The sequence below is a fragment of the Pholcus phalangioides genome, unplaced genomic scaffold, assembly GCF_987345545.1.
Source record: "Pholcus phalangioides strain wild (caught in Gottingen) unplaced genomic scaffold, Ppha-v1.0 ptg000011l_1, whole genome shotgun sequence".
In the NCBI taxonomy this organism is placed as follows: Eukaryota; Metazoa; Arthropoda; class Arachnida; order Araneae; family Pholcidae; genus Pholcus; species Pholcus phalangioides.
Window position 1 is genome coordinate 26240560 of NW_028301604.1, and position 27179 is coordinate 26267738.

General features: G+C 32.9%; 1 protein-coding gene across 1 annotated transcript in view; it reads right to left on the bottom strand.

The window, feature by feature from the left end:
• Nucleotides 1–27179, bottom strand: part of LOC149080277 (uncharacterized) — a 99248-nt gene extending 72069 nt beyond the window's left edge. Inside the window, exon 1 of the mRNA XM_089239406.1 lies at nucleotides 26987–27179. Within this exon, the coding sequence (XP_089095532.1) occupies nucleotides 26987–27035 (49 nt within the window). The 5' untranslated portion in view covers nucleotides 27036–27179. The remainder of the gene's footprint in view (nucleotides 1–26986) is intronic.

The following is a 27179-nucleotide window of genomic DNA, read 5'->3' on the forward strand; positions in this document are numbered from 1 at the left end:
AAATTCTGCATTCAATAATCTGTCGTCTGTTTTTTCCCTTTATTTTTTTGAATTTCATGCTAGCAAATTGGCCTACTCCACTTCTAGCACACTGACTTTATCGATAGCATCAATAAGATCTATATTTTTCTACAAGGACTGAATGGCTGAAACCAGAATGCTTGAAGATTGATCTCATGTACGTCATTAAGTCTTCAATAAAAGGCAAAATAAAACTTACGAAATCTTACTGCATGCAGCATTCTTATGGATCAAAATCATTCAACATGAATTTGCAGACTTCAAAATTCTCTCTGTAGTACATGCAAGTACTATACTACACTAGTTCTTGAAAATTCCTCTCTCTCAACATCGCATATAGGATCAGAATTTCTTGAATTAACTTTCGTTTATTGTTTGGTTAAACATGGCCAGCTCTTGGAATTTTTACTGAATATTAAATTTACCTGGAATTGATTGTAAACTTTGTTTGTGATCTATAAAGGAAGATACAAGCTCAGTGATTAAAGTAAGGTTTTTCTCTTGTTAAAAAAAATTTAGCCTACTTTTTTACTTTGAAAAAAATTTCAAAGGTGAAAAAATATACTAAAAATGGCTTAAAACCTCAAAAAATGCCATCAAAGGGAAAAAAATATCGAAAAATGCAAATGTTATCAACATCCGGGCCCTGGTTATTATTTTATTTAAATGTCAGTGTTTTATCAGTTCTTTTGAATGAAAATAACCTCCGGCTTATACGAAGCTGCAGCGTAAAAAAAGTCTATTGCTTCAACGATTAAACTTATGGGGCAACTACGGTAAGTTTTTTTTATGTTCCATTGTGGATAAAACTGCGTATTTGTACAAAAGCTTGTTTCACACACAATCCCTATAACTTATTTTATTAGAATTACGTTGATATCATTGTGGCGAAATATACAGGGTGTCCTGTAGGTTGTAATTCGGCCTTTAACTAATCAACCGTTCGTCTAACGGTATGGTTATAATTAAAAAAATTCTCAAACTGTGTTCACGAATCACTTTGTGCCAGTTTCGAGAGTGAAGACAGTGTGTCGTAAAATGAAATATCTAAATTTTTACACGGTCACCTTCTTCCTCTAACTTCCAATTAGGAAGTTGTTACCGTCTCTCCGGAGGACAAAAAAAAAATTCCATGTTTCTAAGTGCAATATTCACTGAGGTATTTTTTAATTTAAAAGCAGAGAAAAGTTGGGAAAGAACAGCATTAAATAATGGAAAACGCTTCTTTCTCTCATTTTGGATGCTCTTTCCCAAATTATATATAACCAATTTTTTAATTCAAATATCTCGGCGAATATTGCACTTAGAAAGATGGAACTTTTTGTGGCCACAGAAGAGGCAGGGCAACAACTTTCTAATTGGATGTTAGAAGACAGGGGAACCGTATAAAATTTAGATTTTTTATATGGTTATACACTGTATTTTCACTCTCAAAACTAGTAGAGGGTAATTTCTAAACGCGTTTTGAGCATTTTTCAAATTGAAACTATACCTCTACGACGGACGGTTGATGAGATGAAGGCCGAATTAGGACTTACAGGACATCCTGTATATTATATATTTATTTTTTATTACATTATTTTGTTATATCGAAGTGTTTTTTTACGATCGAACTAATTTGTCCCACCGATGTCCACAAAAAAGCAGTTTCACTTTATATTGCAAACATTTTTTTTAAAGATTCAATTTGATATGATCAATCAATAGGTGAAAAAAATTTATCATCATTCTTCATCTCACGCATGACAACGAATAGGTTTTAAATTATTCATAAAAAGAAAAAGACTTGATTATATGAGCACGTAGATGGCGAAAGTACGCTTTTCCCAAAAAAAAAAAAAAAAAAAAAAAAGATCAAGGCAGCTATTTTCTTTAGTCTTTCTCAATTATAAAATAGAAAAACAATGTGGTTTTTCTCATGTCTCTCTCCAAAAATAAGAAATGATATAAGCAACCGTAATAGTCATTTACAAAAATACCTATAAAGATTTCATCATCCTCGAATGACTAAGTTTGGACATTGAATACGTTAAATCTATGCTCTATGTTATTTTACATACAGGGTGTTCATAAACTGTTTAGAAAAAATTGGAGGGGTGATAGTACCCCCATATTAAGACGAACAATATTTACGGTGAAACCTATGCCATATCAAGATGAACAATATTTACGATGGAACCTATGGTCGTAATCTAATCAGTGTCAAAAAGCGAATCTAAAGACCACTACACACTACTCTGACGCTGCGTGGGCCCACGTCACGTCAGAGACGTTGCGAATTCAGATTCATGGAAATTCACAACGTCTCTGACGTGACGTGGGGCCACGCAGCGTCAGAGTAGTGTGTAGCGCCCTTTAGAAACACGTACAACAAGCACGAGTCCTCACTTCTAACGTTTTTTCTGCTCTGCCAGAGAACCGTTTGCGAATTTCTAAAAATTGGACGAATGATTGACTGTTAAGTTCTGGAGAAGAACTGCTTCATCGGAATTGCAGAAATGAAGTGAGTACTTGTGCTTGTTGGACGTGTTTTCAAGTTTCGCTTTTCTGACACTAGTGAATTGTAACCACAGATTCCACCGTAAATATTGTTCACCTTGATGGTATCCTCCAATTTTTTACGAACACCTTGTGTACTCAAGATGGTTTTTAAGTGAAATAACTTGAAGTAAAATTGAATCTACTGTATTAAATATAAAAAATGTCAAATCAGTATTGAATTTTTACGATTTAAAACTATTGGCTAAGTATAGTAGTTTTCCTAAACATTTTTCGATTAGGGCTCGTTTGATTGATTGAATAATCGATCGATTGTTAATCACGATTAAAAACTTTAAATGAATGGTTAGTGAACTCGATCAATCCGATTGGAATTCCATTCAAATTTTTTAATGACAGCTTGCAAATTTACTTCATTTAAATTTGCAAGCTTCCATTAACAAATTTGAATGGAATTCCAATCGGATTGATCGAGTCCACTAACTACTCATTTAAAGTTTTTTTTACTTCATTTAGATGAATCCTGAAGATGCATCATTATAACCTGCGATAAATATACTGCAATACGAAGTACTGTTTTTGGGGGGTGATTCACTCCCCTCACAACCTCGAAAATATCTTACATTTTAACGACTATACTACGTGCTTTAATGCATATAAATTTATTGTGTCTGCAATGAAATTAAGAACTTTGTGAATAACCCCTAACTGTAATCGATTTCTCATGTGTTTTGTTTTTATCCCCCCCCCCATTTCATGTTTATATTGTCTTTTTTTTTCCTTAGTTATTCCACTTTGTATTTCATATATTAATGTAATATCTTTTTCTTCTTCTTTTTCTTGTCACCAATTTTTAAAGGCCAGTGGCCAAAATAATAAACTTTGATTGAAGTTTCCTTCATTTATTTAAAAAACTGATTAGAACTTTTAAATTATAATACTCTACATAAAATTTTAGCTAGGTAACTATATTAATAAAAAATGGGACATTTCATTAATGCACAAATTTGTGTTGAGATATTACAATTTGAAAATATCAAATTAGTTTTTTAAAATAATTTAACAAAATGAAAATTTTTTCCCAAACGGCAGAAAAATTTGAAAAAAATTAATATCGCCCAATAAAACATGGTTATTATCACAAAAAATGAGTAACTTTGCCTGGTTTTAATTTATACAAAAATTGCCACGTTTTTAAGACAAATAAATTCAATTGGTCGAATGGTCGACGCGTTTCGGCTCTTCAATGGAGAGCCGTCATCAGGACTTCGTGGTCAGAATTCACACGAATGAATCGTGGAAGAGTGATGTTTACGTCTGGTCGTCCGAAGAGTTCGCCTTTGTATTTGCTGCGTCCGAGTGGTCTTTGGATGCGAATTGGGGAGCCATCTGTTGTAAAGTGTTGAAAGTTTTGTCACGACTGAGGTTAATAAAGCCTGTCCAAGCTGACGAAATAGCGCAGCAAATACAAAGGCGAACTCTTCGGACGACCAGACGTAAACATCACTCTTCCACGATTCATTCGTGTGAATTCTGACCACGAAGTCCTGATGACGGCTCTCCATTGAAGAGCCGAAACGCGTCGACCATTCGACCAATTGAATTTATTTGTCTTAAAAACGTGGCAATTTTTGTATAAAACATGGTTATATGTCACCCTGTTTTTAGTAGAAAATTCTGTTTTAAAAAATCAACTGATTACAGACTGAAACATCTATTGATTTGACGGACAAAAAGCGGAATGTATTAAACATATTTTTGTTTAATACATACCCACTCTATTTGTACACAAATAACAAACTTAAAATGAATAATGTGAGTCACCGCGACTAGAATCAAGACCGTTTAAAAGTTATAAAAAATTCATTTATAAAATATGGTAAATGCAACCAATAAGCTTATCGGTTGCATTTTCTCGAATGTAACAGATAAACTTATTGGTTGTGCTTTTTCAAGTTTTATAAAAGATCTTTTACAAAACTTGAAAAACAACCATAAGCCTATTTGCTCGAATGTAATCGATACGTTTATTTGTTGAATTTGTCAAGTTTTATAATATAACTTTCATAAAAAACGTTTGCAGTTTATAAAATAACTTTCATAAAAAACGTTTGCAGTTTATAAAATAACTTTCATAAAAAACGTTTGCAGTTTATAAAATAACTTTCATAAAACTTTTATAGTTTAATCCCGGCCTAAGTCCGGCTCTACACTATAAAAGTACTATAATAGTTTTTTTATAAAGTTTGAAAAAGCACAGCAATAAGCCTATTGGTTACATTCGCTCAAATGCAACCGGTAAGTTTATTGGTTGCATTTTTCAAGTTTTATAAAAGAACTATTATAAAACTTTTATAGTGTAAAAGTGCACCGAATGTAACCAATAAACGTATCAATTACATTCGGGCGAATATATCGAATAGGTTTGTTGGTTGTTTTTCAGGTTTTGTAAGAGATCTTTGATAAAACTTTTATAGTTTAATCCCTGCCTAAGGCTGGTATTACACTATAAGAGTTTGATAAAATATCTTATAAAATTTTAAAAAATCCAACCAATAAAGCTCATAGGTTACATCCGAGCAAATGCAACCGATAAGCTTATTGGTTGAAATTTTCATGTCTTATAAAAGGACTTTTATAAAACTTTTATAGTGTAATCCCGGCCTAAGCAACGATTTATTAAAATATGACGCTTAAACAGATGCATGTGTTCAGTAATTGTACATTTTCGTTGTATGGTCAGCAGGAGCAGCAGCTGGTAAATATATTTTCGCGTTTTCACGTGCCTTTTAATTCCGATGCTAGTAAACTTGATTAATTGATTTTCTAGAAAAAAAAAATTGAACCGGGAAAGAAATTGAAGAGAGAGAAGAAGTTCCGTAACACTTAACAGATAGTTTAGCAAAGGGAATTAATTCCAGCGCACACGTTCAATTTGCCAAATGGGTGCGTGGAATGAATAAAAAAATTATTATACATCATTTAAAATAATATAGTTACCAATACTACATTGAGTAAAAATTAAAAAAAAAATTCTTTGAATTAAAACCTGGTAAGCCCCCATTTTTTTTTTTTTTTTTTGATGAAATACTACATTTGTTATGAAAGAATGTCAAGCATATAGATGTAAAAACACAACCGCTTAAAAGATCGATTAATCAGTCAATTAATCGATTTAAATTTCTCCATTAACTTCTAAACATTTTGATCAATTACCAGACCTAATTTAAACCTATTGTAGAACGTTGGATAATTTTTCAGTTGGCTTCGTTTTTTGTTTGAAACAATGTATTTCAAATAAAATTTCTTGGTCTTGAAACTCCTCCAAACTCATTGAATTGATTTATAATTTTTTTTCAGAATACTTGAGAAAACTTTACAATTAGAAAATATGAAATTCGAAATATTTTTTTTTCTTGAAATCTCTATCTCACTTGTTTTTTAAATATTTTAATTGAACCCACCATAAAATTATAGTAAACTTCTTTAAACTGAAACTAGAGAATAATGAGAATATTCTTTCACGTTTTCAAAGCATGTAATGTAATTTCATCACAAATGATTTCATGTTTTATTTACTTTTTGATTAAAAGTAATTTAAAAGGTCTCTCTTTCATTTGACACGTCTTGAAATGGTAGTCATCCAAAGTTGGTTTTCGTGTCATTAACGCATAAAATTCTTCTTCCTAACATATCTGTTTCACATCTTGATTTTTGAAAAGCCAGTTAAAGCATGATTTGTTTATTTTTAAGCATCTATAATTACGTATTTTCTCAATTTCTCCCATCCTTTCCTCTAGCAGCGAAATCGGTGTTCAATTGTACGTTACCTAGATAAATATGAGCAGAAACTACTCGGATTCCCAACGTTTCTCTAAGCAAGATATATTATATTTCTTTTTATTTGCGTTATTTCATGAAAGAGAAACTTGGGGAATAATTCTAAAAATCGTGTACCATAGTTGTCAGCGATAATTATCGAACATGCTAAAAAAAAACCAACTGAAATCTGAAAATAGAAATTTACTTCAAAGCAAGATGAAATTATTGATAAGCACTCATTTTTACGACTCCAAAAACAACAGCGAAAGCGGCGAGATAAGCGAGAATTGAATGCTGTGGCTTTTATCAGCTTTAGGAGGAAAAACCGAAAAAAAAAATATTGTTCCACCTACCTATGCGCGTGAATTAAAAATATGTAGACATCTAACAAGAAACAAAAATTCATCTGCTCACGGATTATTTATAGCTGGCATCAGATTTTGAAAACAAAAGGGAATCGGCCGCCATGAGCAAAAAAAAGAGAGAGAGAGACTGGTTGACATTAACAGAATCATATATCGAACTCAGCATATTGTCCCTTTTGTTTCTGGATAGAATTATAGAATTTCAAATCTCGAAGTTTTATACCTTGAGCGAGACACATAACATACATATAATGAAATGTTTGTAAAATATTCAGCTTTTTTCCAGCTGATATATTCAATTAGAGCTTCTGGAAACTCCAGAAGCCTTAGATTTAGTCATACTCTTTTAGAATTTTCTCTTTCTCAAAGTGATACTTTAAATTTTTTCACATTACCAATTGTGAAAATATTGTTGTAAAAATGTAAGGTGCAAATTTTTAAATTAAAAAAAATAATTGCCCAATAGTCTTTTATCTTTATGTTCGACATCGTTCCGAAATGGTAGGTTCACCTTCATCATTTATAGCGATGGTACGTGTATTTATGAAAATTAGGAATAATTCGTGTTGTATAGTGACGTTGAACTGAAGCGTTGTTTGTTCGAAATTTCATGCTTTTGGAGTGAATCAGAGTTGAACTATCAGTATGGGGACTAATAACAATATTTTGTTACTTGTGCAGGGCCAACTATTAGCACCTAAGTGGAGTGGCAAGTCTGGTAGTAAAATTGGTAGATTTTTATTTTTTAACTCTTATTATACATATATATATATATTAAGCTAGTATAATATATATATAGATATAGATATAGATGCACGGTCTTTTTTCTCTTCTAGCTTAAAAGGTATCTCCTCGGACAAAAATGACCCAGTTTGAGCATCTAAGGGTTGAGAAATCCTGCAATGCTGTAAACAGATTTTTGCGACTTGGAAGGCCGTACGGAAAGAAAAATTTTCCTGGGTGGCCATCAAAAATACCAGCACAGAAACGAAAAGGTCTGGTTAAGGAGTTAAAATCTGGGCATGCGAGCTTGTCCACTTCGGCCCGGCAACAAACTTATCCATAAAGCACAAAAAAAGTTCTTAAAATCCAGGCAAAAAGTGATTGTCTGGAAATGTGATTGGCGTAAAATTATATTCAGTGATGACAAAAATATTAATCTCGATGGACCCAAATGGCAGCAAATATTATCGATGCGATCTGGATAACACGTAAAGAAAACTTCTAAAAAACGCAGGCTGGAAGCGGATCAGTTAAAATGAGGGCTCGATTCGGATGAGGTGAAAAAACGAATATAAGTATTCATAAAAAATCATTCGAAAATACTGTTGGATATATATCTATATCTATATAACACAAATATTATACTTAAAAAATAATTTCTTCCGTGTAGAAGGTATTGGGGTTCATTCTTCATGTTCCAAAAAGAGAATGCTCCTATGCATACTGCAAATTTCACTTTTGAATGATTTTTCGGCAACGCCATCCATGCTATAGAATGGTCATCTTGTAATCCGGATATGAACCTCGTCGAAAATAAACTTCATCTCCAAATGGAAGTTTCACTTCTTGAGGCTATGCGCTGATATTTGGCACTGCTCAAGCAGTTAAAGACTACGATATGGCTGCAAACCACTCTAGTTCACTTCTAATTTGCTTCAAAAGCATGAAGTCGTAAACATTCAAATCCTGCAAAAGTTGAGCGCCATTATACCACGTGATTTGTGCCAAATTTGCATAAATACAAAAATCGCTGTAAATATTAAAGATGAATCTACCATTAAGCAATGATCTCGAACATAAAAGTAAAAGAAGACTATGTTAGGTAATTATTATTATTGTTTTTAATTTTAAAATTTAGATCCTACATATTTATAATGATTTTCTCACAACCAGCAACGTGAAAAAATAATACCACTCTACGAAAGAGGAATTTCAAAAAATATGAGTGAAGCTATCATCATACAGATGTACTGTATTCAGGGCCGGTCTTAGACCTAGTGGCACCCGGTGCAAAAACAGTAGTCAGCGCTCCCCTCTCCAGGCGGAAATCTAGAGTGATGTGTCAGAGGAGGCATTTTTTGGTAGTCATTACATTAGATTCCTTCTACCATATTATCAGACTCTTGGTGTGGTGATCGTCCCCATCCTCCCACCTCATTGTTGGATATTAAGGGACGAAGAAGTCGGAAAAGCTTCTTCTAGAATGGGATTACTGCTATTTAATTTGTAAACAAGCATGAAAACCCAACTTGTTTGATTTAATTAAGAAATTTAGAAACATTAAAAAGCAAAACCTCACACATTTATACAGGATACTCATCACAAGGATCTATCTTCTTCATACTTACTTTAATTGAGTTTTATGGTAAAATTCGTATAGTGCCCGCATCACGTACGGCCTAAGATGATAATAAAAGCGATCAAATTAAAAAGTGATATTTCCGTATGATTTCTTTCATATTTATAAAACTCGTGAACTTCATTTGAAATTATCTCTTTCAGACGCAGTACTAAGAAACAGAAGGGCCCTGCAACTTGGGAAGGCCGTAACTATTCTGAGGCAATTTGGGCGATGCCTCGAGCCGAATGGGGGGCAGGGGGGGGGGCTTGTAACTCTTGCTTTTTCTGAGCATAATTAGGATAATAATAGGCATAACCATTTCAAGGATACTCCAAGAAAAGACTGCCTCCGAGAAAGCACGCTACGACACTGGGGAATGGGAGGGCCCTCTGAAGAGCATCATAAAAGTGGTAAATGTTGCGAAATTTATCAAACTTACCGAGACAATTGGTGATTATGCATTACCGATATGCTTTACTGATTCAACGCATTTACCGTAACATACATTTAATTCTTTATTTCATCAGCTTCAAAAACCTCACATTTCAAATATACGAAGTTACATATCCGAAATTTCTCTTATACGAAATGGATTTGCCGCTGCCCCCCCCCCCCCCTCCCATAGTTTTGGATATGTGATGCACACTATTTTATTTCCATATTTCCATGAAAGTCCCAATTAATCTACCTATTCTGCTCCGTATAGTCCGTTTAAAAAATTTATACGTTTAAAAAAATTACGTTGAAATATAAAAACAAAACGTCGGAAATGAGTTTCTTAGTGTGGATCGAAGTTGCATGAGAAGAGTCTTAACTTTAACTATAAACCACTGCGTCTTCTACGGCTTTATTTTTTTCCGAGAGAGGTTTCATTAGTTATAATTACGTTAAAAATTTATTAACAAAAACATATATTTTTTAAATATTTATAGATTGGGTAGATGCCAGTACAAAAATTGACATTTTCTCTACAAAACCGTGTTAAATAACCCCCACCTCCTTGAGAGCGATTTTATATAGATAAATGAAATTTTCTCATGTGTGTTATACGGTATACTGCCTGCGGACTATATGGTGCCTTTTTTTCCTCAAACTAGCGAAGTTTGCATCTGGGGATTATAAGCAGCAAAATTCGATAGGTTTTGTTTAATTCTTATTCAAGATTAACATCGAGGAAATGACTTACCTTCAGAATGACTTTCTTTAAGATGATTAAAATTCTTACAAAAATCTTATAGAAAATAATGCAACAAAAATTAAAATCGAAAATTTCACTAGAATCGCCAGATTTTCATTCGATCGAATTTATATTGAGGTATTCGGCCCTTCTTGAAAGTCGGTTGGAAAAAAAAATCAAATTGAATTTCCAACATACGTTCCTCATTAGTTTCTTGAAAGGAAAAATATGTCTTTTTTGAGTTCCGTTGTGGCCACACCTTACCTAGACAGAGATACTGTCTAGGAGCCTCATAGGAGGCTTTACCGTTACTCATCGGGCATCTGGTACAAGATCCATGAAACTCCGAAAATATGTTCAGTTGTGTATATATGTACGGTGTTTGTTAAAATTTTTCAAACACACATGCGTTGCACTCAGCCGGGGCGGCTAGAGACGAAATCTCTACCCGAGTGGGACCTATTTTTGGGCCCCTTACCTCCCCAATTAAAAAAAACTTTTGTTTCAATCGCTTCGTTTTGATGTGTTCAAAGGAACAGCGATATTTTGTCATAACATATCATGTCGAATTTCTTTTGGCCTTTTACCTTGGATTTGGCGCTCCTCCTAAAGCGGGCAGAAATCATTTTCCCGTTTTTTCACCTCGAACTTAACCCTCCTAGAGAGGTCACAAATAAGTTTTCCTAATTCTTTTTTGCGTGTCCACTTCGGATATAACGACCCTCCTAAAGCGAGCAGAAATAATTTTCTGTAATTTCTTTCACCCTTTTACGCCGGATTTGGCGCTCCTGCTAGAGGGGGCAGAAATCATTTCCCCTACCTTTTTTTTGCCCTGTCTACCTCAGTCTTGGCGCCCCTCCTACAGCGGGCACAAATAATTTTTCCAAATTTTGTTTTGCCCTTTCATTTCGGATTTGACGCCTTTCTAGAGCACACCCAGTGCCACCGAGCTGCCCCTGGTTGAACTAATAGGAAAGTCTGGCGAATCGGGAGACTGGTCAGCACAGAGTAATAATACTATAGAGTGCGCGCGAGGGGTTACAATGTGAAGCAAAGATCCGGAGTCACGTGACTCCGGTCGAAAGGCTGGTCAGGGAATCTCGTTGGTAATGCTTTCCTTATGGCTACTCGTATGACGATCTACACGCGCTGTCTTATTTTTGATTAGAATGGCCAACACTTGCGCAGCTTTCGGATGTTCTGAGCGGTTTAGGAAAGGGGGACTAGTATCCTTTCACAAGGGACTACTTTTTTGCTTATTCCCCTTCTTATAAATTAAAAATTGGAATATTAAATTGACGATGCAATGGATTTCTGACGTAATCTCAGTTTTTAACGACTCCATTTTGGATTTAATTCAATTAAAGTTCCAAGAATCATTATTAAATGTTTTAATAGAATTTTTGGCAATAAATGATTGAAATTGTGAGTTTTATGAAGTTTTAACTGAAATATACGTCTCCGCAAGATTTGGCGAGATTTGGCGAGCTAGTGAGTTCATTCGACTTTTGCTCAACTTGGAAGAAAATATGCTTTTCAGGAGGAGAAATTTATGAAAAATATTCTATTTAAATAGAATGTGAGGAAAACTCTCCCCCCCCCCCTCTAGACAATTGCAGTTTTGCATTAAAGTGCATAACAACCTCTAAAAATATTAGTATTTTTACCCCTCTTCACACCTGAGATAAAACTATTACAGAAAAGAAATTTTTTTATTCATTAATTTATGTTTGTTGTATGTGAAATTGCCGCTTCAAACAAGAAAATTAATTATTCAATTGATTTTTTGAGTCAATATCTGTACTAAGACCTGAAGTCATATATTGTGTACCTCAGATGTTATCTTGAAAAAGAATCATTCTAAAAACGATTTAATACCTTAAATTAAGATTAACATATGCATACTTTTGGAGCGAAGAGATTACATATGTCACATATATATATATATATATATATATGTGTGACATGTGTAAATATTATATTATATATATGAAATATTATATCCTAAAATATTATATATATATACACACTTTAAATTATTACATATATACTCTACATGGAATTTTAATTCTTATAATTTAGAGAAATTGATGATGAGATTCTGTAATTTTCTTGAGTAAAATCTATTTTAATCCTGAAATATTATGTAAGTGTTTACAGTTTTCTGTGATGAGGTTATAAAAGGTTTTTCAGGAATGTTAGAAATGAAACTTTTTCTTATTGTTTGAATATTATTTCATGACTGAATATGGTATGAGTGTGAATGTGTTACATTACATAACATAATATGATGCATTATAATTAATTACACATTAATTATGAGTATATAGAGTAATTGTAATGTTCTGGAAAGATATATTTTTGTTTTAATAACCCCTAGTATAAATAAATTTTCGAAATTAAAAGCGACAAAGTGAATGAAGAGAATATTTAAAAATATAAATGAATTAGGCTTTGCAACATATACGTTGTTCCGTTTTCCAATATTTGTTTATTTTATAGAATTTATTTTTTCAAATCTGATACTCCCTAAATATTTCACATAAAAATGAGTGAAATTCATTGAAAAAATGAAGGAAAGTTTTCATCAACTTGATCGAATTGAGTCAAATTTCGTTACAGCAACATCCTAGCTTCTGCTAAAACGCGCCAAATGTAATAGCGCAGAACCTGTTCTTTCCCCGACAATACTGCTCATCTTTTCTTCACGTTCGACAAGTTTTATGAATAGCGTGCGCGGTCTATTTATATCTTAAGTCTATGCTGGTCAGTGATCGGGGAAGCTAAAGTGCATGGGTTTTCTGGTGTGAGAACATTTTTGTTTCTCCTCGTGTGACAGGTAGGAAAGCGGCCCAAGTGCAGGATCCCTACATTTAAAATGGTCAGCTAATCATAGGTTTTAAAATTCATTCATTTTTTTTTTCTTAAATTTTTTTTTTTCGAAATACTGTATTGTATTGGCGATTCGATTCTACGTCTTTAATAATCTACAAGTCGGGAAAAAAGAGGTATGAAAGGCCTCTGGCTCAAAATCGTCCCCACATCAGAAGACACCTTAAATTCCCGTAATACTCCCCACAACACAGGAAAACACTTTTGCTCTCGTTAGTAGAAAAATTTGGTGACCGAGGGCCGAATGAATGAACATTCCCCCATTATTTTTATTTTTTACTGCACAACAGAAGAGAAAGAAATTACGTCTCTCCCCCCCACCCAAAAAAAAATCTCCTACAGGGGTAAACGAAAAGAGCTTGAGAGAGAGAGTGTATATTTTTATCTGACCAAAATCGGTGTGTACTGTACGTAGATAGGTACACTGCCCATTGATTATTTTCTTTTCGAAAAATAACCGTAATATTATATGCACTCAAACCTTTTTGTTTTGTTTTTGAAAAAAAAATTCTCACCTTTGTCGTTTTTCATGTATATTTTATAGTTATTTATTTATAAATACGTATTCTAATAATGTATATTTATGACGCGTTTCGCGCCTCTTCTCATTTGGCGCCCGGTGCAATTGCACCGGTCGCACTGCCCTAAGACCGCCCCTGCAGACTGCATTATAATCAGGGTTAGTAAAAAAACCGGTTTTTTTTTAAAAAAACCAAAAAACCGGGTTTTTTTGGTTTAAACCGGTTTTTTGTTTTAAATGGTATTAACATTAAAAACAATGAAATTTCTGAAAAATCATTCAAACTTCCAATAATTAACTAAAATAAAATGTTTATTAATGTAATTAACACAGTATTCCCATGTTAATTAATCAATAAATATTTATTACATTTTAACAAAAACCACCTTTTCAAAATTAATTAATTTTTGGCTTAACTCAATGGATTATTGTGTGTTTGAAAATTCTTTTAATGTTATTATTAATCATATAATATATAAAGGTTTTTCTCCAGTTACTTTCAGTATACTTAATTAGGAAGCTATTTTGCAAAAAGTAATAAAAATTAGGTGAATATAATGCATTTAATGAAGCATAAATAATGTAGATTAATTAGCAATGATTTACGATATACAGGGTGATTATAACTAAGGTTCTGATTTCAAAACACTGTAAAAAAAGAACAATTGTCAGAATGACTTGAAAATTGGCATGAATATTCCTGAAAAAATTCAATTTTATTTGATAAAGGGGAAAAAATACTTAAAAATGTAAAATTAATGACACATCATCCAACATGTGGGAAATTTGCTCGCAGAATGGAAACGATAGCCAGTCATGGCAGAATGATGCCTTAATTATAGCATTTCACGATTTCATAATTCATGGAAACATCACAAAAAACGAAGTAATTGAACAAATAACAACTTACTTAAGAAATGTTAAATATGTTGTCCACCGCGTGTTCTGGCTATGAGAGGTTGAAAGCACAAAAATTCTTGTTCGACAACAGAATCGGAGTATGCCATGGTCATAATGTGGATGTGCTTGCAATTCAGCTTTATTAAACCAAACACACGGCCCCCCCCCCCCCCCGTTAATATTCCTAAGGAACTTCTAACATATAGGGGATGTGCTGGAGATTGCAATTCACCAAAAGTTTGCAATCTGACCACTGTTTATAACATTTTGAGGTACCCCCCACAGCCAGAAGTTGCAAGGGTTAAGGTGCATCCTGTCAAAATGGGTCTTCAGCAGCTGCTTTGCTGGTATTGCAATGTGCATCTTGATAGAAGTTCTATCCACACACTGATGTGCCGAATGATGTGGTTGCACAAAATAGATTTATACTGCTGGCCAAGTACAGCATCATCTACTTGCACATTTTGCACTTTTTTCTTTTGCGAAAGAAACTTCCATTGCTTCAGGAGTATTTCATGCAAATTTTCAAGTCATTCTGATCAGTACTTATTGTATAGTTTTGGAATCAAATCTTAAATTATAATCACCCTGTATATAGCTGATTATTTTTCATAAATCTTTTGCTACTATACAGTAGAACCTTGATTAACTGGGCTTAACAGTGTGTGTGTGTAAAAGTATAAAAAAAACAACTATTGAATATTAAGACTGGGAGATATATATACCGAATTTTTTCGATATAAAAAGTTTCGCGTAACTATTGATGATGTTCTTGCGCAGTGAATACCAAAACGTTTGCCGCGACACATAGGTGTGTACTTGTATTAATGAGGAGTGCCTTAAGTTTTTAGGAAATTCATTTTTAGTAGAATTAGTAATGTTATTGCATTATATATTGTATGCATATTTTAGAACTATACATGGGGTATATTACGTCCGGGTTGTTACGAAAACGATAATGTAATCCCGGCCTTAGACAAATTACTTTCATGACTCAAATTTTGAATTGTTATTTGTTAATGAGATTCGTTATTGTTTATTGATGATTCTACAACTTATCCTAATACTGCGATACTGCGAATATTATTGCAACTGAAAATAATTATCACTTAAAGCTTCATATATTTTTCTGGTGACAGAGAATATAAGAGAAATATACAGAGAAATCTCGTCCACCTACTTATTATTAACGTAACAACGAATTATCCTAATAGAAAAAACGAGGAAAGTATACTTGAAACTCTGCTCCGAATGCTATCGATTTTTCTTTATTGATTGTTTTAACCCTTTAAGTGATATATATTGAAAAGATATCTCACCTCCTTAAGTATTGACTTTTAGTATTGACGAACCCAAAGATTTTTTAAAGTTGATTTCTCAATAAACACTTTCACCTATACCCCTTAGATTGTACTTAATGAAAATCGGAAGAAAGGATACTTCATTAAAAAAGATAGTACATTTTGAAGTGGGTTTAGTGATTCCTGCTCTGCCGCTTAAAGGGTTAAATAGAACCAAAACTAACATCATACGCAATTTGAACGAAAAAAATTCTCCAGTATCGACGCACATACATTAAACATAACACACAAAATGCTATTTAATATGTGCAGTATCACTGTCCAAAGGAAATAAACTAATTTTTATAGAATTTTTATCAACTCATTACAAATTGGTGGGTAAAAAGGGAGTTTTGCGGAGGTTGACAGAAATTAATAAAAACTCTAAGGTTCATTTTGAAATTAAATTAAAATAACAAATCGTCAGCAAAAAAGGAGAAATTTAGCTTTGATAGTTCCATCTACATAAAATGTTTATAAATAAATAAATAAATAAATATAAATAAATATAAATAAATAAATATAAATAAATATAAATAAATAAATATAAATAAATAAATATAAATAAATAAATATAAATAAATAAATATAAATAAATATAAATAAATAAATATAAATAAATAAATATAAATAAATAAATAAATAAATAAACACACACACACACTCTCTCTCTCTCTCTCTCAATCCAAGAACATTTTAATTTTTTAAATTTGTGTCTCTTTATTACACCGAAAAGAAATTTACTACTGAAGTATTCGAAGAAAGATTCCCCTACATATGAATAGTATTTGAAATTCCCGGTTTTTTCACGTGATAAATATTCCACACTTCAAATACTTACGTTACGAGCATGTGAATTTAAAGCTTAATTACGATATTGAGGGTTCTTCTTGAGTTGAGTACACACCAGCAACACGTCTTGGCATGCTTTAGCCATAACTTTAGCAAAGTTCGGCTGAAATACTTGCCCAGGAATATCAAGGAACTGGTAAGAGGCATAAGTGTTTGACTCATCTTTTTTCTTCTTTCTTTTTCAAAACTTGCCACAAATCCTCAATCGGTTTCATATCATGAGAATCAGGAACTTACGGAAGCACTCAATGGTATTTCGGCCAAACCCTTATTGTAGAGCCTTTAGTATAACATGTAGCAAATCCCACAGGAATATTGTATTTCTTTGAGCATAATGAGCAGAGGGAAGTAAATGTTGTTTTCATTGTATCTTTTTATGGAACAAAATAATCTATGGCAGAAAATCTAAAGCATCCCCATACTTGCAGAACAAAAAGTTATTTCATGTTCTTAGACTGAAATTTAAGCATGATATTCGGTAAATCTAAGTAATTCATTGAAAATTTATTATATTTACCTATACGAGGAAGGAAGGCATCACACTCTATCACATATTGGGGTTTAATATAGTGATAAATTCGCAGTAAATTAGTTCACCAAAATGAATCGATGATTATTCGTATTCACCGGATTCGAGCAAAATTTATTTATTTTCAAAGAACGGTACAAGCATCGATTTGATTGAAGTGATTTCATCATTTATTTAAAAATACATGCAGAAATTTCTTTAGTTGATAATATATTGTATCCTATTTTTATCATATAACAATGTGAATTCTTTTCAAGATTAATATCAAAGCTGAAGCTGGGGAGTACTATAATTATCACGAACAAATAAACACACTATGCGTATGAGCGTTTTTGATTCTAAAATTCATATCATGGGTGGAAAATTATATAGAAATCCTCTGCTCGCGTGTGGCGAAAAATAGGGTTTAATTACATCGACTACTTTGGGTACTATGTATGTCTCTTTGATTCTGTCTCTTTGAGAGACAGAAAACGAATCACATGGATAAGGAGCCAAACAAAAGTATATGATATCATGGAAAGAACCAAACGTCTAGAATAGAAATGGGCTGGACTGATTGCAAGAAGGAAGGACAACAAATGGACCACAAGTATTCTGAATTGGTACCCCTGTGGTGTTCTGGCAACGTCCGAAAAGGTGTCCCTAATCAAGATGGAGAGATGAGAACCTTCTTATTCGATGAGCCTGAAAGGTGAATGGAGTCCACTGGATGGCAAAAGCAACCAACAGAAAAAAATGGAAAATTCAGAGAACTACATCCAGCCCCCCATAGGATATAAAATGGTTGTTGATGATGAGGATGATTATGCCTTTTTATTGAAATCTGCAATTTTTATACTTTATTAAACATAGCGTGGATAGCAAATTGTTTAATGTATTCGGATATAGCTATTTGGTAAAAGTGGTCAATGTCAGAGTTCTAGATGAAAATTTGGATTTAAAAAAATTGTAAGCAAACGCTAAAAATATAGCTTTTATTCATAGAATTCATAGGATAAATAGGAATCAGCATTACTGTTTACCCTCTTTGTTGCTTACCAAATGTTTAAGGGTATGTATTTTGGAGAAGGTCTAGATCAGTGATTCCCAACGTGGGCAATGGAATGTTCCAGGGGGGTGGTAGAAGCTACGAGTATAACATGGGATCCTATGGGTTAGATTGCGTTGGGGGGCAATGGGAGAAAAAAGGTTGGAAACCTATGGTCTAGATGAACTATCTAAAAATCACGTGAGAATTTAAAAACATATTGATCACCAAATTGTCACCAAAAAAAATATTCCACAGCAAATATTAATATTATCAGCTTACGAATAGAGGCATAACGAAACGAGTTTTCGTTTTTTTTTAAATAATAATACTTTATAGGGTTTTTATCATTTTAACATGTACTCTTCCTATTTATATTTTGTTTCGGACGTGAAAATTTCTTGTAAATATTTTGGTGGTCTGTTCAAATATTAACTAACTTATCGAAACAAGAACTTTTATCTTTCAAGAAACGTATAAGACAATATTATAGCCTAATACTTGGAAGAAAGTTTCATCTGAAAAAAAATCAGGAAACGGGAATTTTGACTGCGGATTTTATGAATTTTTTATTAAGATGATTATCTCGTAAGCGATAGCAACATGAATATCAAAACTAAGCAAACAAATTATGGTATTTTTGTCTTTCTAGCAGAAAATGCTTGTGATTTTTGACGTGACAACATCTTTGAAATCGATCCCAGTTTGTGGAGAGGCAATTGCGTGAAATTAGCGACAGTTTTTGTCGAACTAATTTCTAACTTCAATTACTCCATCAAAAATAGACATAGCACTGCCATCTTGGTCTCATTTTAGAAAGAAATGATGAAGATTTGTGCTATTGCTATTTTGATATTTGTGGCAGCCTGATGTCAGGAACTGTGCACGCGCAAAGTGAACCAACGATTTTTCGGTTTTTGAATTCGACACGTGTCTGTCTCTCAACGGGATTATAACTCAGAAACTACTTATTTAATCCCAGTGAACAAATAAGTGCTGTTTTGAAAAAAGAGAGTATATGTGCTATAACTCGTTCTGAGATTTGAGTTTGTATCTTAAACACTTGAAAAGGTGCAAGGCTGTAAATTGAAAAAGTGTGAACATTTCCATATTTTTTCAAAATGTCGCGATATATGTACAACCAAAATAAGAGAAATCATGTACGAATGCGCAGAACACGAAATTAGGAAGAGAATGACGCCAAAAACGCCGGGCTCGAACCAAAAACCAACGCGCAGTACTACCGTGAATATAGGCAACGCAAGCACGCTCGGGCAACTCTGGTGGCATCTGACTGGGCTGGATTAAGTATGGCTGTGGATTTCGTTGCTGATGAAAGGAACATTGCAATGGAGGCGGACTTAAACCCATTGCACCCACTTGACATTCCGAATGCGGCGGCTGAAGCCCAAAATTGGACTTGAACCGAGTCCGACAACTACTTTTAAAAAACATTCTTTTACGTGAAAACGTCTTTAAAAAATAATAATCGATGCCCAAACCCGGCATCGATTATTATTTATATTATAATTATGGTTGAAATTTATACTATAAACAATTGATGTTTCACGAAAATTACTGCAGCAGTTTCCAACACTGACTAACCTTTTTCTCTTGTTTTACATGTCAGTGCACGAAAATTTTTATATTAATCTAGTATAAATATCCGGCGTTGCACGGGAAAAGTGATAAATGCATAAATATATGATATTTGTGGTGTTTTTATTAGCGCATTTCAGCATCTTTCACAGTTTAGTAAATGTCATAAATTAATAACTATCCATAATCGCCTGTTATTATGCGTAATAATCAATCATCTCGCTAACTTTGATAATTTTTTTTGCATTCATCACTTTTACGGGAATTATGCATAATTCCAGAGTGAAGTTGGTAAGTATGATAAAAATCGAAGAAATCAATCTAAATAACAATTTAAATAACTGAATTCAACCATTTAACAGTTTCGCCCGCACGCAATAGATGCATTACACATATTTTGTTATAAAAGTTAAATTAAATGAAAATGAATGTTATAAGAATAAAAACATATATAAATTACAGTCGAACACTTGGTTAATTCGAAGTCCAGTCACTGGAAAAAGTTAGCATTATCCAAAATTCAAATTATCCAATTAATCTATCTTGGATCAGTAAAATGACTACAAAAATTGCAATTTAATCACCGATATTCACATGGGATAATAATTATCAATCATTAAAATTTTATCATCAGTTACGGAACTGTTTCTCAAATTTTAATAATAATCAAATTATAATAAATGGTTTTAGCTACTACGTTATTTCACTAATCTGGAATCGGCATCACTTCAGAATTTCTCGCCATGTTCAAAGTCTGATTTACGGAAACAGTCCATGATTTGTTACGAAACTTTTTCCCAAATTTTGCTTGCCATTCTTATGCTATTGAACTTATCACGCAATCTGCACTTTCCGATACTTTCCATACTTTGATGACGACAAAAAGATTCACATTTTAAATGTTAGACCTTGATATATAGGTTGAAAAGCATAATCAGTATTAAGTGGTACACAGTTTTGATGCACTCCAGCTGCACAATGTTAAAATGGGCATTAAATTAAAAAAAAAGATTAGAGAGAGATTTTCAAACTCTTATTAGCCTTTAAAAATTCGTTGTTTAACTACTTGATTGAGAACAGCAGTCTGGGAGGGGGGGGGGGGAAAGGTTTCTTGTAGAATTTTTCCAAACCAAATTTGCTCATACAAAAATCATGGCTTTTATCCTTCAATTTGGAATTATCTAGAACATTCGAACTAAACAAGAAACTAGATAGAAAACTCAAGGGGAGTTCGTAAAAGTTCGAATTATTCAAAATTCTCGAATTAACCAAGTTCTACCGTATTAGCAGTCTAGTAATGTTAGCTTCCTTCACATCAATAAACATTTTCAAACGATTTGTCCGATTGAATCCATCAATTCCAGACTGCAGTTTGAGCAAAATGCCCGGTAAATTTAAATAATTCATTGACGATTTATCATATTCGTCAATGCCAGCTGGGAATTATAGATAATAACCGGTAAATGTGAAAAATTCGCAAAATTTATCAAACTTACCAAAATGGTCTTCAGTTATACATAATCAGTGGATTTATCATATTGACCGTAACATACAGGGTGATTCAAAACTCAACGTACAAACTTTTAGGAAAGGTAGAAAACACAAAAACAAAATAGAATCAAATAAAAATGTATGACCGGAAACCCCAAGCTGGAGGACAAACGAAAATGCAGAAATGACAGGCCAATAATGGGTGGAAAACTGTTTATTTAGCGATACTTTACACGAGGACAGTACGTGCACACGTTAAGTTTCACAGCAAGTGTTCAAAGTTCTTACCATCCACAGTTATGCAAACAAAAAAATTGAGATTCTGTTTTTTTTTGTAATTCTGTTTTGTTTTCGTGTTTTCTACCTCCCCTAAAAGTTTGTACGTTGAGTTTTGAATCACGTTGAGTTTCAATACTCTATTTGTCTATTTATATAAATACTCTATTTGTCTATTTATATAAATACTCTATTTGTCTATTTATATAAATACTCTATTTGTCTATTTATATAAATACTCTATTTGTCTATTTATATAAATACTCTATTTGTCTATTTATATAAATACTCTATTTGTCTATTTATATAAATACTCTATTAATAATAATTTTTGTCTATTATATCCGTACGTGTACTTTTCATGAACTTAAATTAGACAACGGGAAGGGAAGGAAAAAAAAAATCCAATTCGAACACCGTTTCTTCTCCTCCGTAACTTTCTGCAGCTGAAGAACGAATTTTAAATTCCGGTCAGACGAGGTTGGACTGAGATAGACTAGTACCCCGATTATGATATGTTAATGTGATTGCATTAATTGCTTCCAAATATTTATGCATCCATGGCTCTCCAGAACCTACCGCATAAACATTATTGCAGTTCAACTGATCGTGTTCCAAATCCCGGTACCTATTGAACCACAGAGTAATAATACTATAGAGTGCGCGCGAGGGGTTACAATGTGAAGCAAAGATCCGGAGTCACGTGACTCCGGTCGAAAGGCTGGTCAGGGAATCTCGCTGGCAATGCTTTCCTTATGGCTACTCGTATGACGATCTACACGCGCTGTCTTATTTTTGATTAGAATGGCCAACACTTGCGCAGCTTTCGGATGTTCTGAGCGGTTTAGGAAAGGGGGACCAGTATCCTTTCACAAGGGAATACTTTTTTGCTTATTCCTCTTCTTATAAATTAAAAATTGGAATATTAAATTGACGATGCAGTGGATTTCTGACGTAGTCTCAGTTTTTAACGACTCCATTTTGGATTTAATTCAATTAAAGTTCCAAGTTTTGGTAAAATTCAAATGTCATGAATCATTATTAAATGTTTTAATAGAATTTTTGGCAATAAATGATTGAAATTGTGAGTTTTATGAAGTTTTAACTGAAATATACGTCTCCGCAAGATTTGGCGAGATTTGGCGAGCTAGTGAGTTCATTCGAGTTTTGCTCAACTTGGAAGAAAATATGCTTTTCAGAAGGAGAAATTTATGAAAAATATTTTATTTAAATAGAATGTGAGGAAAACGCACCCTCTAGACAATTGCAGTTTTGCATAAAAATGCATAACAACCTCTAAAAATAATAGTATTTTTACCCCTCTTCGTAACGGTTATGTTTGCATATGCTGATAAATACAGCAAAAGCCAACATGAACTAAGGCGATGAAAAAAAATCTCTCTCTATCTTCGCATTTATTATTAATGTAATTTTTATGGCGAAATATGTGTAGTGCACGCATCTCATACGGACAGAACTAAGTTGTTGAAATAAAGTGATATTTCAGCATGGATTTTTTCCATATTCATTAAACTTACTAACTTCATTTTGAGAATTATTCGATTCATTCGTAAAAAGTGATAAATGCTACGAAATTCATCAAACTTACTAAAAATATTGGTAATTATGCATATATTTACCAACTATTATGCAGAATTTCTGAAGATAACGCACACTACGGATTTATCAAATTTACAGTAACATAAACATTATATATTTGTTGTATACAATATTTTGTTTCCTGTGTGTGTATAGATATTTAGAAAGCTATTAAAAACTGTGCCAAAAAAATTTATTTCATGAAATTTATACTGTTTATATTCACTTCCTTCAAATATTATATATTCAATTAAAATTTAAAAACCCATGTGTTAAGAAATTATTAAGAATTATCCCTTAATGGAAAATAAAAAAATTCCGTTTTCCAATATTTGTTTATTTTATAGAATTTATTTTTTCAAATCTGATACTCCCTAAATATTTCACATAAAAATGAGTGAAATTCATTGAAAAAATGAAGGAAAGTTTTCATCAACTTGATCGAATTGAGTCAAATTTCGTCACAGCAACATCCTAGCTTCTGCGAAAATGCGCCAAATGTAATAGCGCAGAACCTGTTCTTTCCCCGACAATACTGCTCATCTTTTCTTCACGTTCGACAAGTTTTATGAATAGCGTGCGCGGTCTATTTATATCTTAAGTCTATGTATTGAACCGATATAATTTATGGGAAATGTTTTTGAATTTTTTAATCTGAACTTTTTAAAACAAATATTTGAAAATTTTCTGCTTCAAAATTTTCTTAATTTCCATGGATGCCAGTGAATTAAGCAATGGTATTACTATTTCTGAACTCGTTTTCATTTTATTTCAGCATCTTTTCTCCCAATTAATTTTTTTTTGTAACCCTTCTTGAACTACTAAAGATATAATTTCAGACCAATTATTGAAAAATAAATCGTTTGATACGTTATTTTCTCTTATGAAAGTAATTGTTAATCAACTCTAAAGACATTTTTACTTTAAGGTATGCGTTCTTTCTCTAGTTAATTTCACAACGATAAATATTTTTTAAAATTTTCCGATAAAAATCCTTTTTGATAGACGTTTTCATATTTATTTTTCCCCCGAATGGTTTAACTTAAGCGTAGCAAAGCATAGCTTTGCGTACGTGCAAAGCATTTTTTAAACTCAAATGGCAGATATTACACATATGTACTCATAATTTTATGCGTGTTTTTTTTTTGTTTTTTTTTGAAAAAAGAAATGGTAAGAAAACGAAGTATATATATATGGTATACCATTTATACATTTATGTACAATTGTGATTAAATTGTGATTAAATATTCTAATTTCTTTATTAAAATTATATAAACAGGTCCACTCGTATCGTTATGTTGGCTTGTATTCACGTTTGTGTAGTGAATATATTCGTTGGGATCAGCAACAGAAAAAGGTCCAGAGTCATGCTCTCTGACGAATGGTGCTTTAGCATCAACAGTGATTCTGGACACCAGCTAATAGGGAGAGATCAGGGAACGTGTTACCATCAGCAGAATGTCCAGGAAATTGACCGCTATAGACAAGGAGTAATGTTGGGTTCAGGTATCAAGCACAATGGCAAAACTCGGCTTCATATCTTTGATGGAGTTATCGTAAAATCACAGCGGTATTGCACCGAAATTTTCCTGAGTCATTAACGTCTTTTCCGCTGTGCACTTGGGCTGTATGTCCTGCATATTGGCAGGGCCGTGACTGATTTTTTCCACCTCGAACGTAATTTTGACACCCCCACCAATTTAAAATTAGATTATTTTATAATGGTGTTTTTTGTTTCCCCCTAAAATTACCCTAAAATTTTTTGCCAGGGTCAATTGCCCCCCCCCCTCCCTCCAGTTCCGGCCCTGATATTCGCCAGACCTAAAGGACGAATGGGACAAAATCCCTCAAACTCTCCTCAACAATTTAATGGACAGCATGTACAGCAGATGCCAAATGTGCATCAATGTCTGAGTAGGTCACACTTTATACTGACGAACTCATATCTGTCCTTATTTCCAACAGAATGAACACTTTTCGTAGCTGTTTACAATTGCTGTAAGGAGCATCTTTTTCTTTTTTGCTTATCTTTTTTTGCCATGTGGTGCGATAACTGTTTCATTTTACATTATAAAAATACTTCAGGATGTCTATTAAAAATGTGTCAAGTTTCATTTCTTTGAAGGATGTCTATCGTTAGGTATGATGAAAAATAACTGTTCCTTTCGCATTTGTCAAGTAGTATAGTAAACAGTTGTAGGAACAAAAAAACTTCATTCTTTTAAAACCAAAATTGACAGAGTCATAGGTGACTGAAGTTGAAATATACTTTTTGCTAAGAAATGGGGGGTCACACGCAACATCAAGTCAGCGACAAATAATTTTGACTTCAAAAATGAAATTCTTAAAAAACAAATCTTGATGTATGTAACCTTATGTTAATGAATTAAATTTCAAGAAAATCTCATTGAAAATTAAAAATAAACTTTTAAAGAGTCCGATATACAGCTCGGTTTAAATGAATTGTTTTATGATAAGGAAAGGATTAAAAATCAGGAAATCCAATTTTTATAACTCGGTCGGTTTTTGGTCGTAAAAAGATGAAGGTGTGTTTTGACGTTTTTACATTACTTCTAAGACTCAGGTGCAGATCCAGGGTGATGTGCCAGGGGGGGGGGGGTGATTTATTGTTAAGGTTCGTAAGATCGCCTCGTAGCTTACGGCCCATACCGATTTCTCTCACATTATCCAGCTTTTGGGAGAAGAAACCCCCCCCCCCCCACTTCTAGATCCGTGCCTGATAAGACTAAAGGTTTACGAATTAGCTATCCGATAACGGTAAGTGTGTACACCTTGTATGGTATATGACTCTATTATGCTTATATTTTATAAAGTAGAATGAGATAGCAAATAATAAATAGAAACGTTCACTCGATCTTTCCTGTGAAATATGAAATACGAAACTTTTTCATCTAACATGAAACAAATATACAGACGAGAATCAGGAAAGAGCTGTCGAACGTTTCGCGATATTAAGACATGAACATCATCGCACCATAATCAATACGTCATCAAGAGTAAGGATACTCTGTCGTTCTAAAGAATTGATGAAATAATACGTTAAATACGAGTACTCTGATCAATTTATCTATTGCTCTACGGGTTAATTTAAATACATATATAAGAAAATACGCTGAATACAGTATCGTGAAAAAATGTACTAACATATATATTATCACATTTATTGAAAATACCCGAGTAAAATTTATTCTTCTTAATGGGAATAATATACATCATATCCTACTCCAATTATTCAGGAAAATGTTTACCAAGAATCTAAACTCACGAAATGCATCAACTTTTAATTTTTGAGAAGAAAAGTTTTTGTGTTAACAAATAAATCAGAAACATTAATCAAGCGAAAGTTTAAATTTATAAACTTTTTCTCGTCATCATCAGTTCAATTAAACGAATTAAGCGTTAGTTTTTAAGTTTTTTCTTATATTCTCCATATCAGTTGAACATATAAGAATGGATTTATTATTTTACCATTATGGAAAAAACCCTCTACTCGCATCAATATAATATTTCAAAGTTATAAGTGCTGAAAGGAAAGTTTTATAAAATTCTCAAAAAATTCCCTTTTTAATTCTTTAGAAGGACCTAAATATATGAGGTCAACGACAGTTTCAATGAACTGTCCCGAAGTTCTCCTGTTGAAAAGTTGAAAAGTTAAAATTGAGGAGGAAACGTTGATTAGAGTGAAAAAGAAAAAACAGAGTTTTCTCACCTTGTGCTGCGCAGAACAGGCTGAATAGAATTGGTAATATAACCACCATTCTTTTTTAAGCGCCACTTTCTTAAAGATTTGAAATATATGTATTAATTGAATGATCAAAAATGATTTTTCCCCCCCATAAATGGAATTGACGATAGAGGTAACAACAGGTGCAGTTTACAGTTGCTGCTGAGCATAGAGTGGC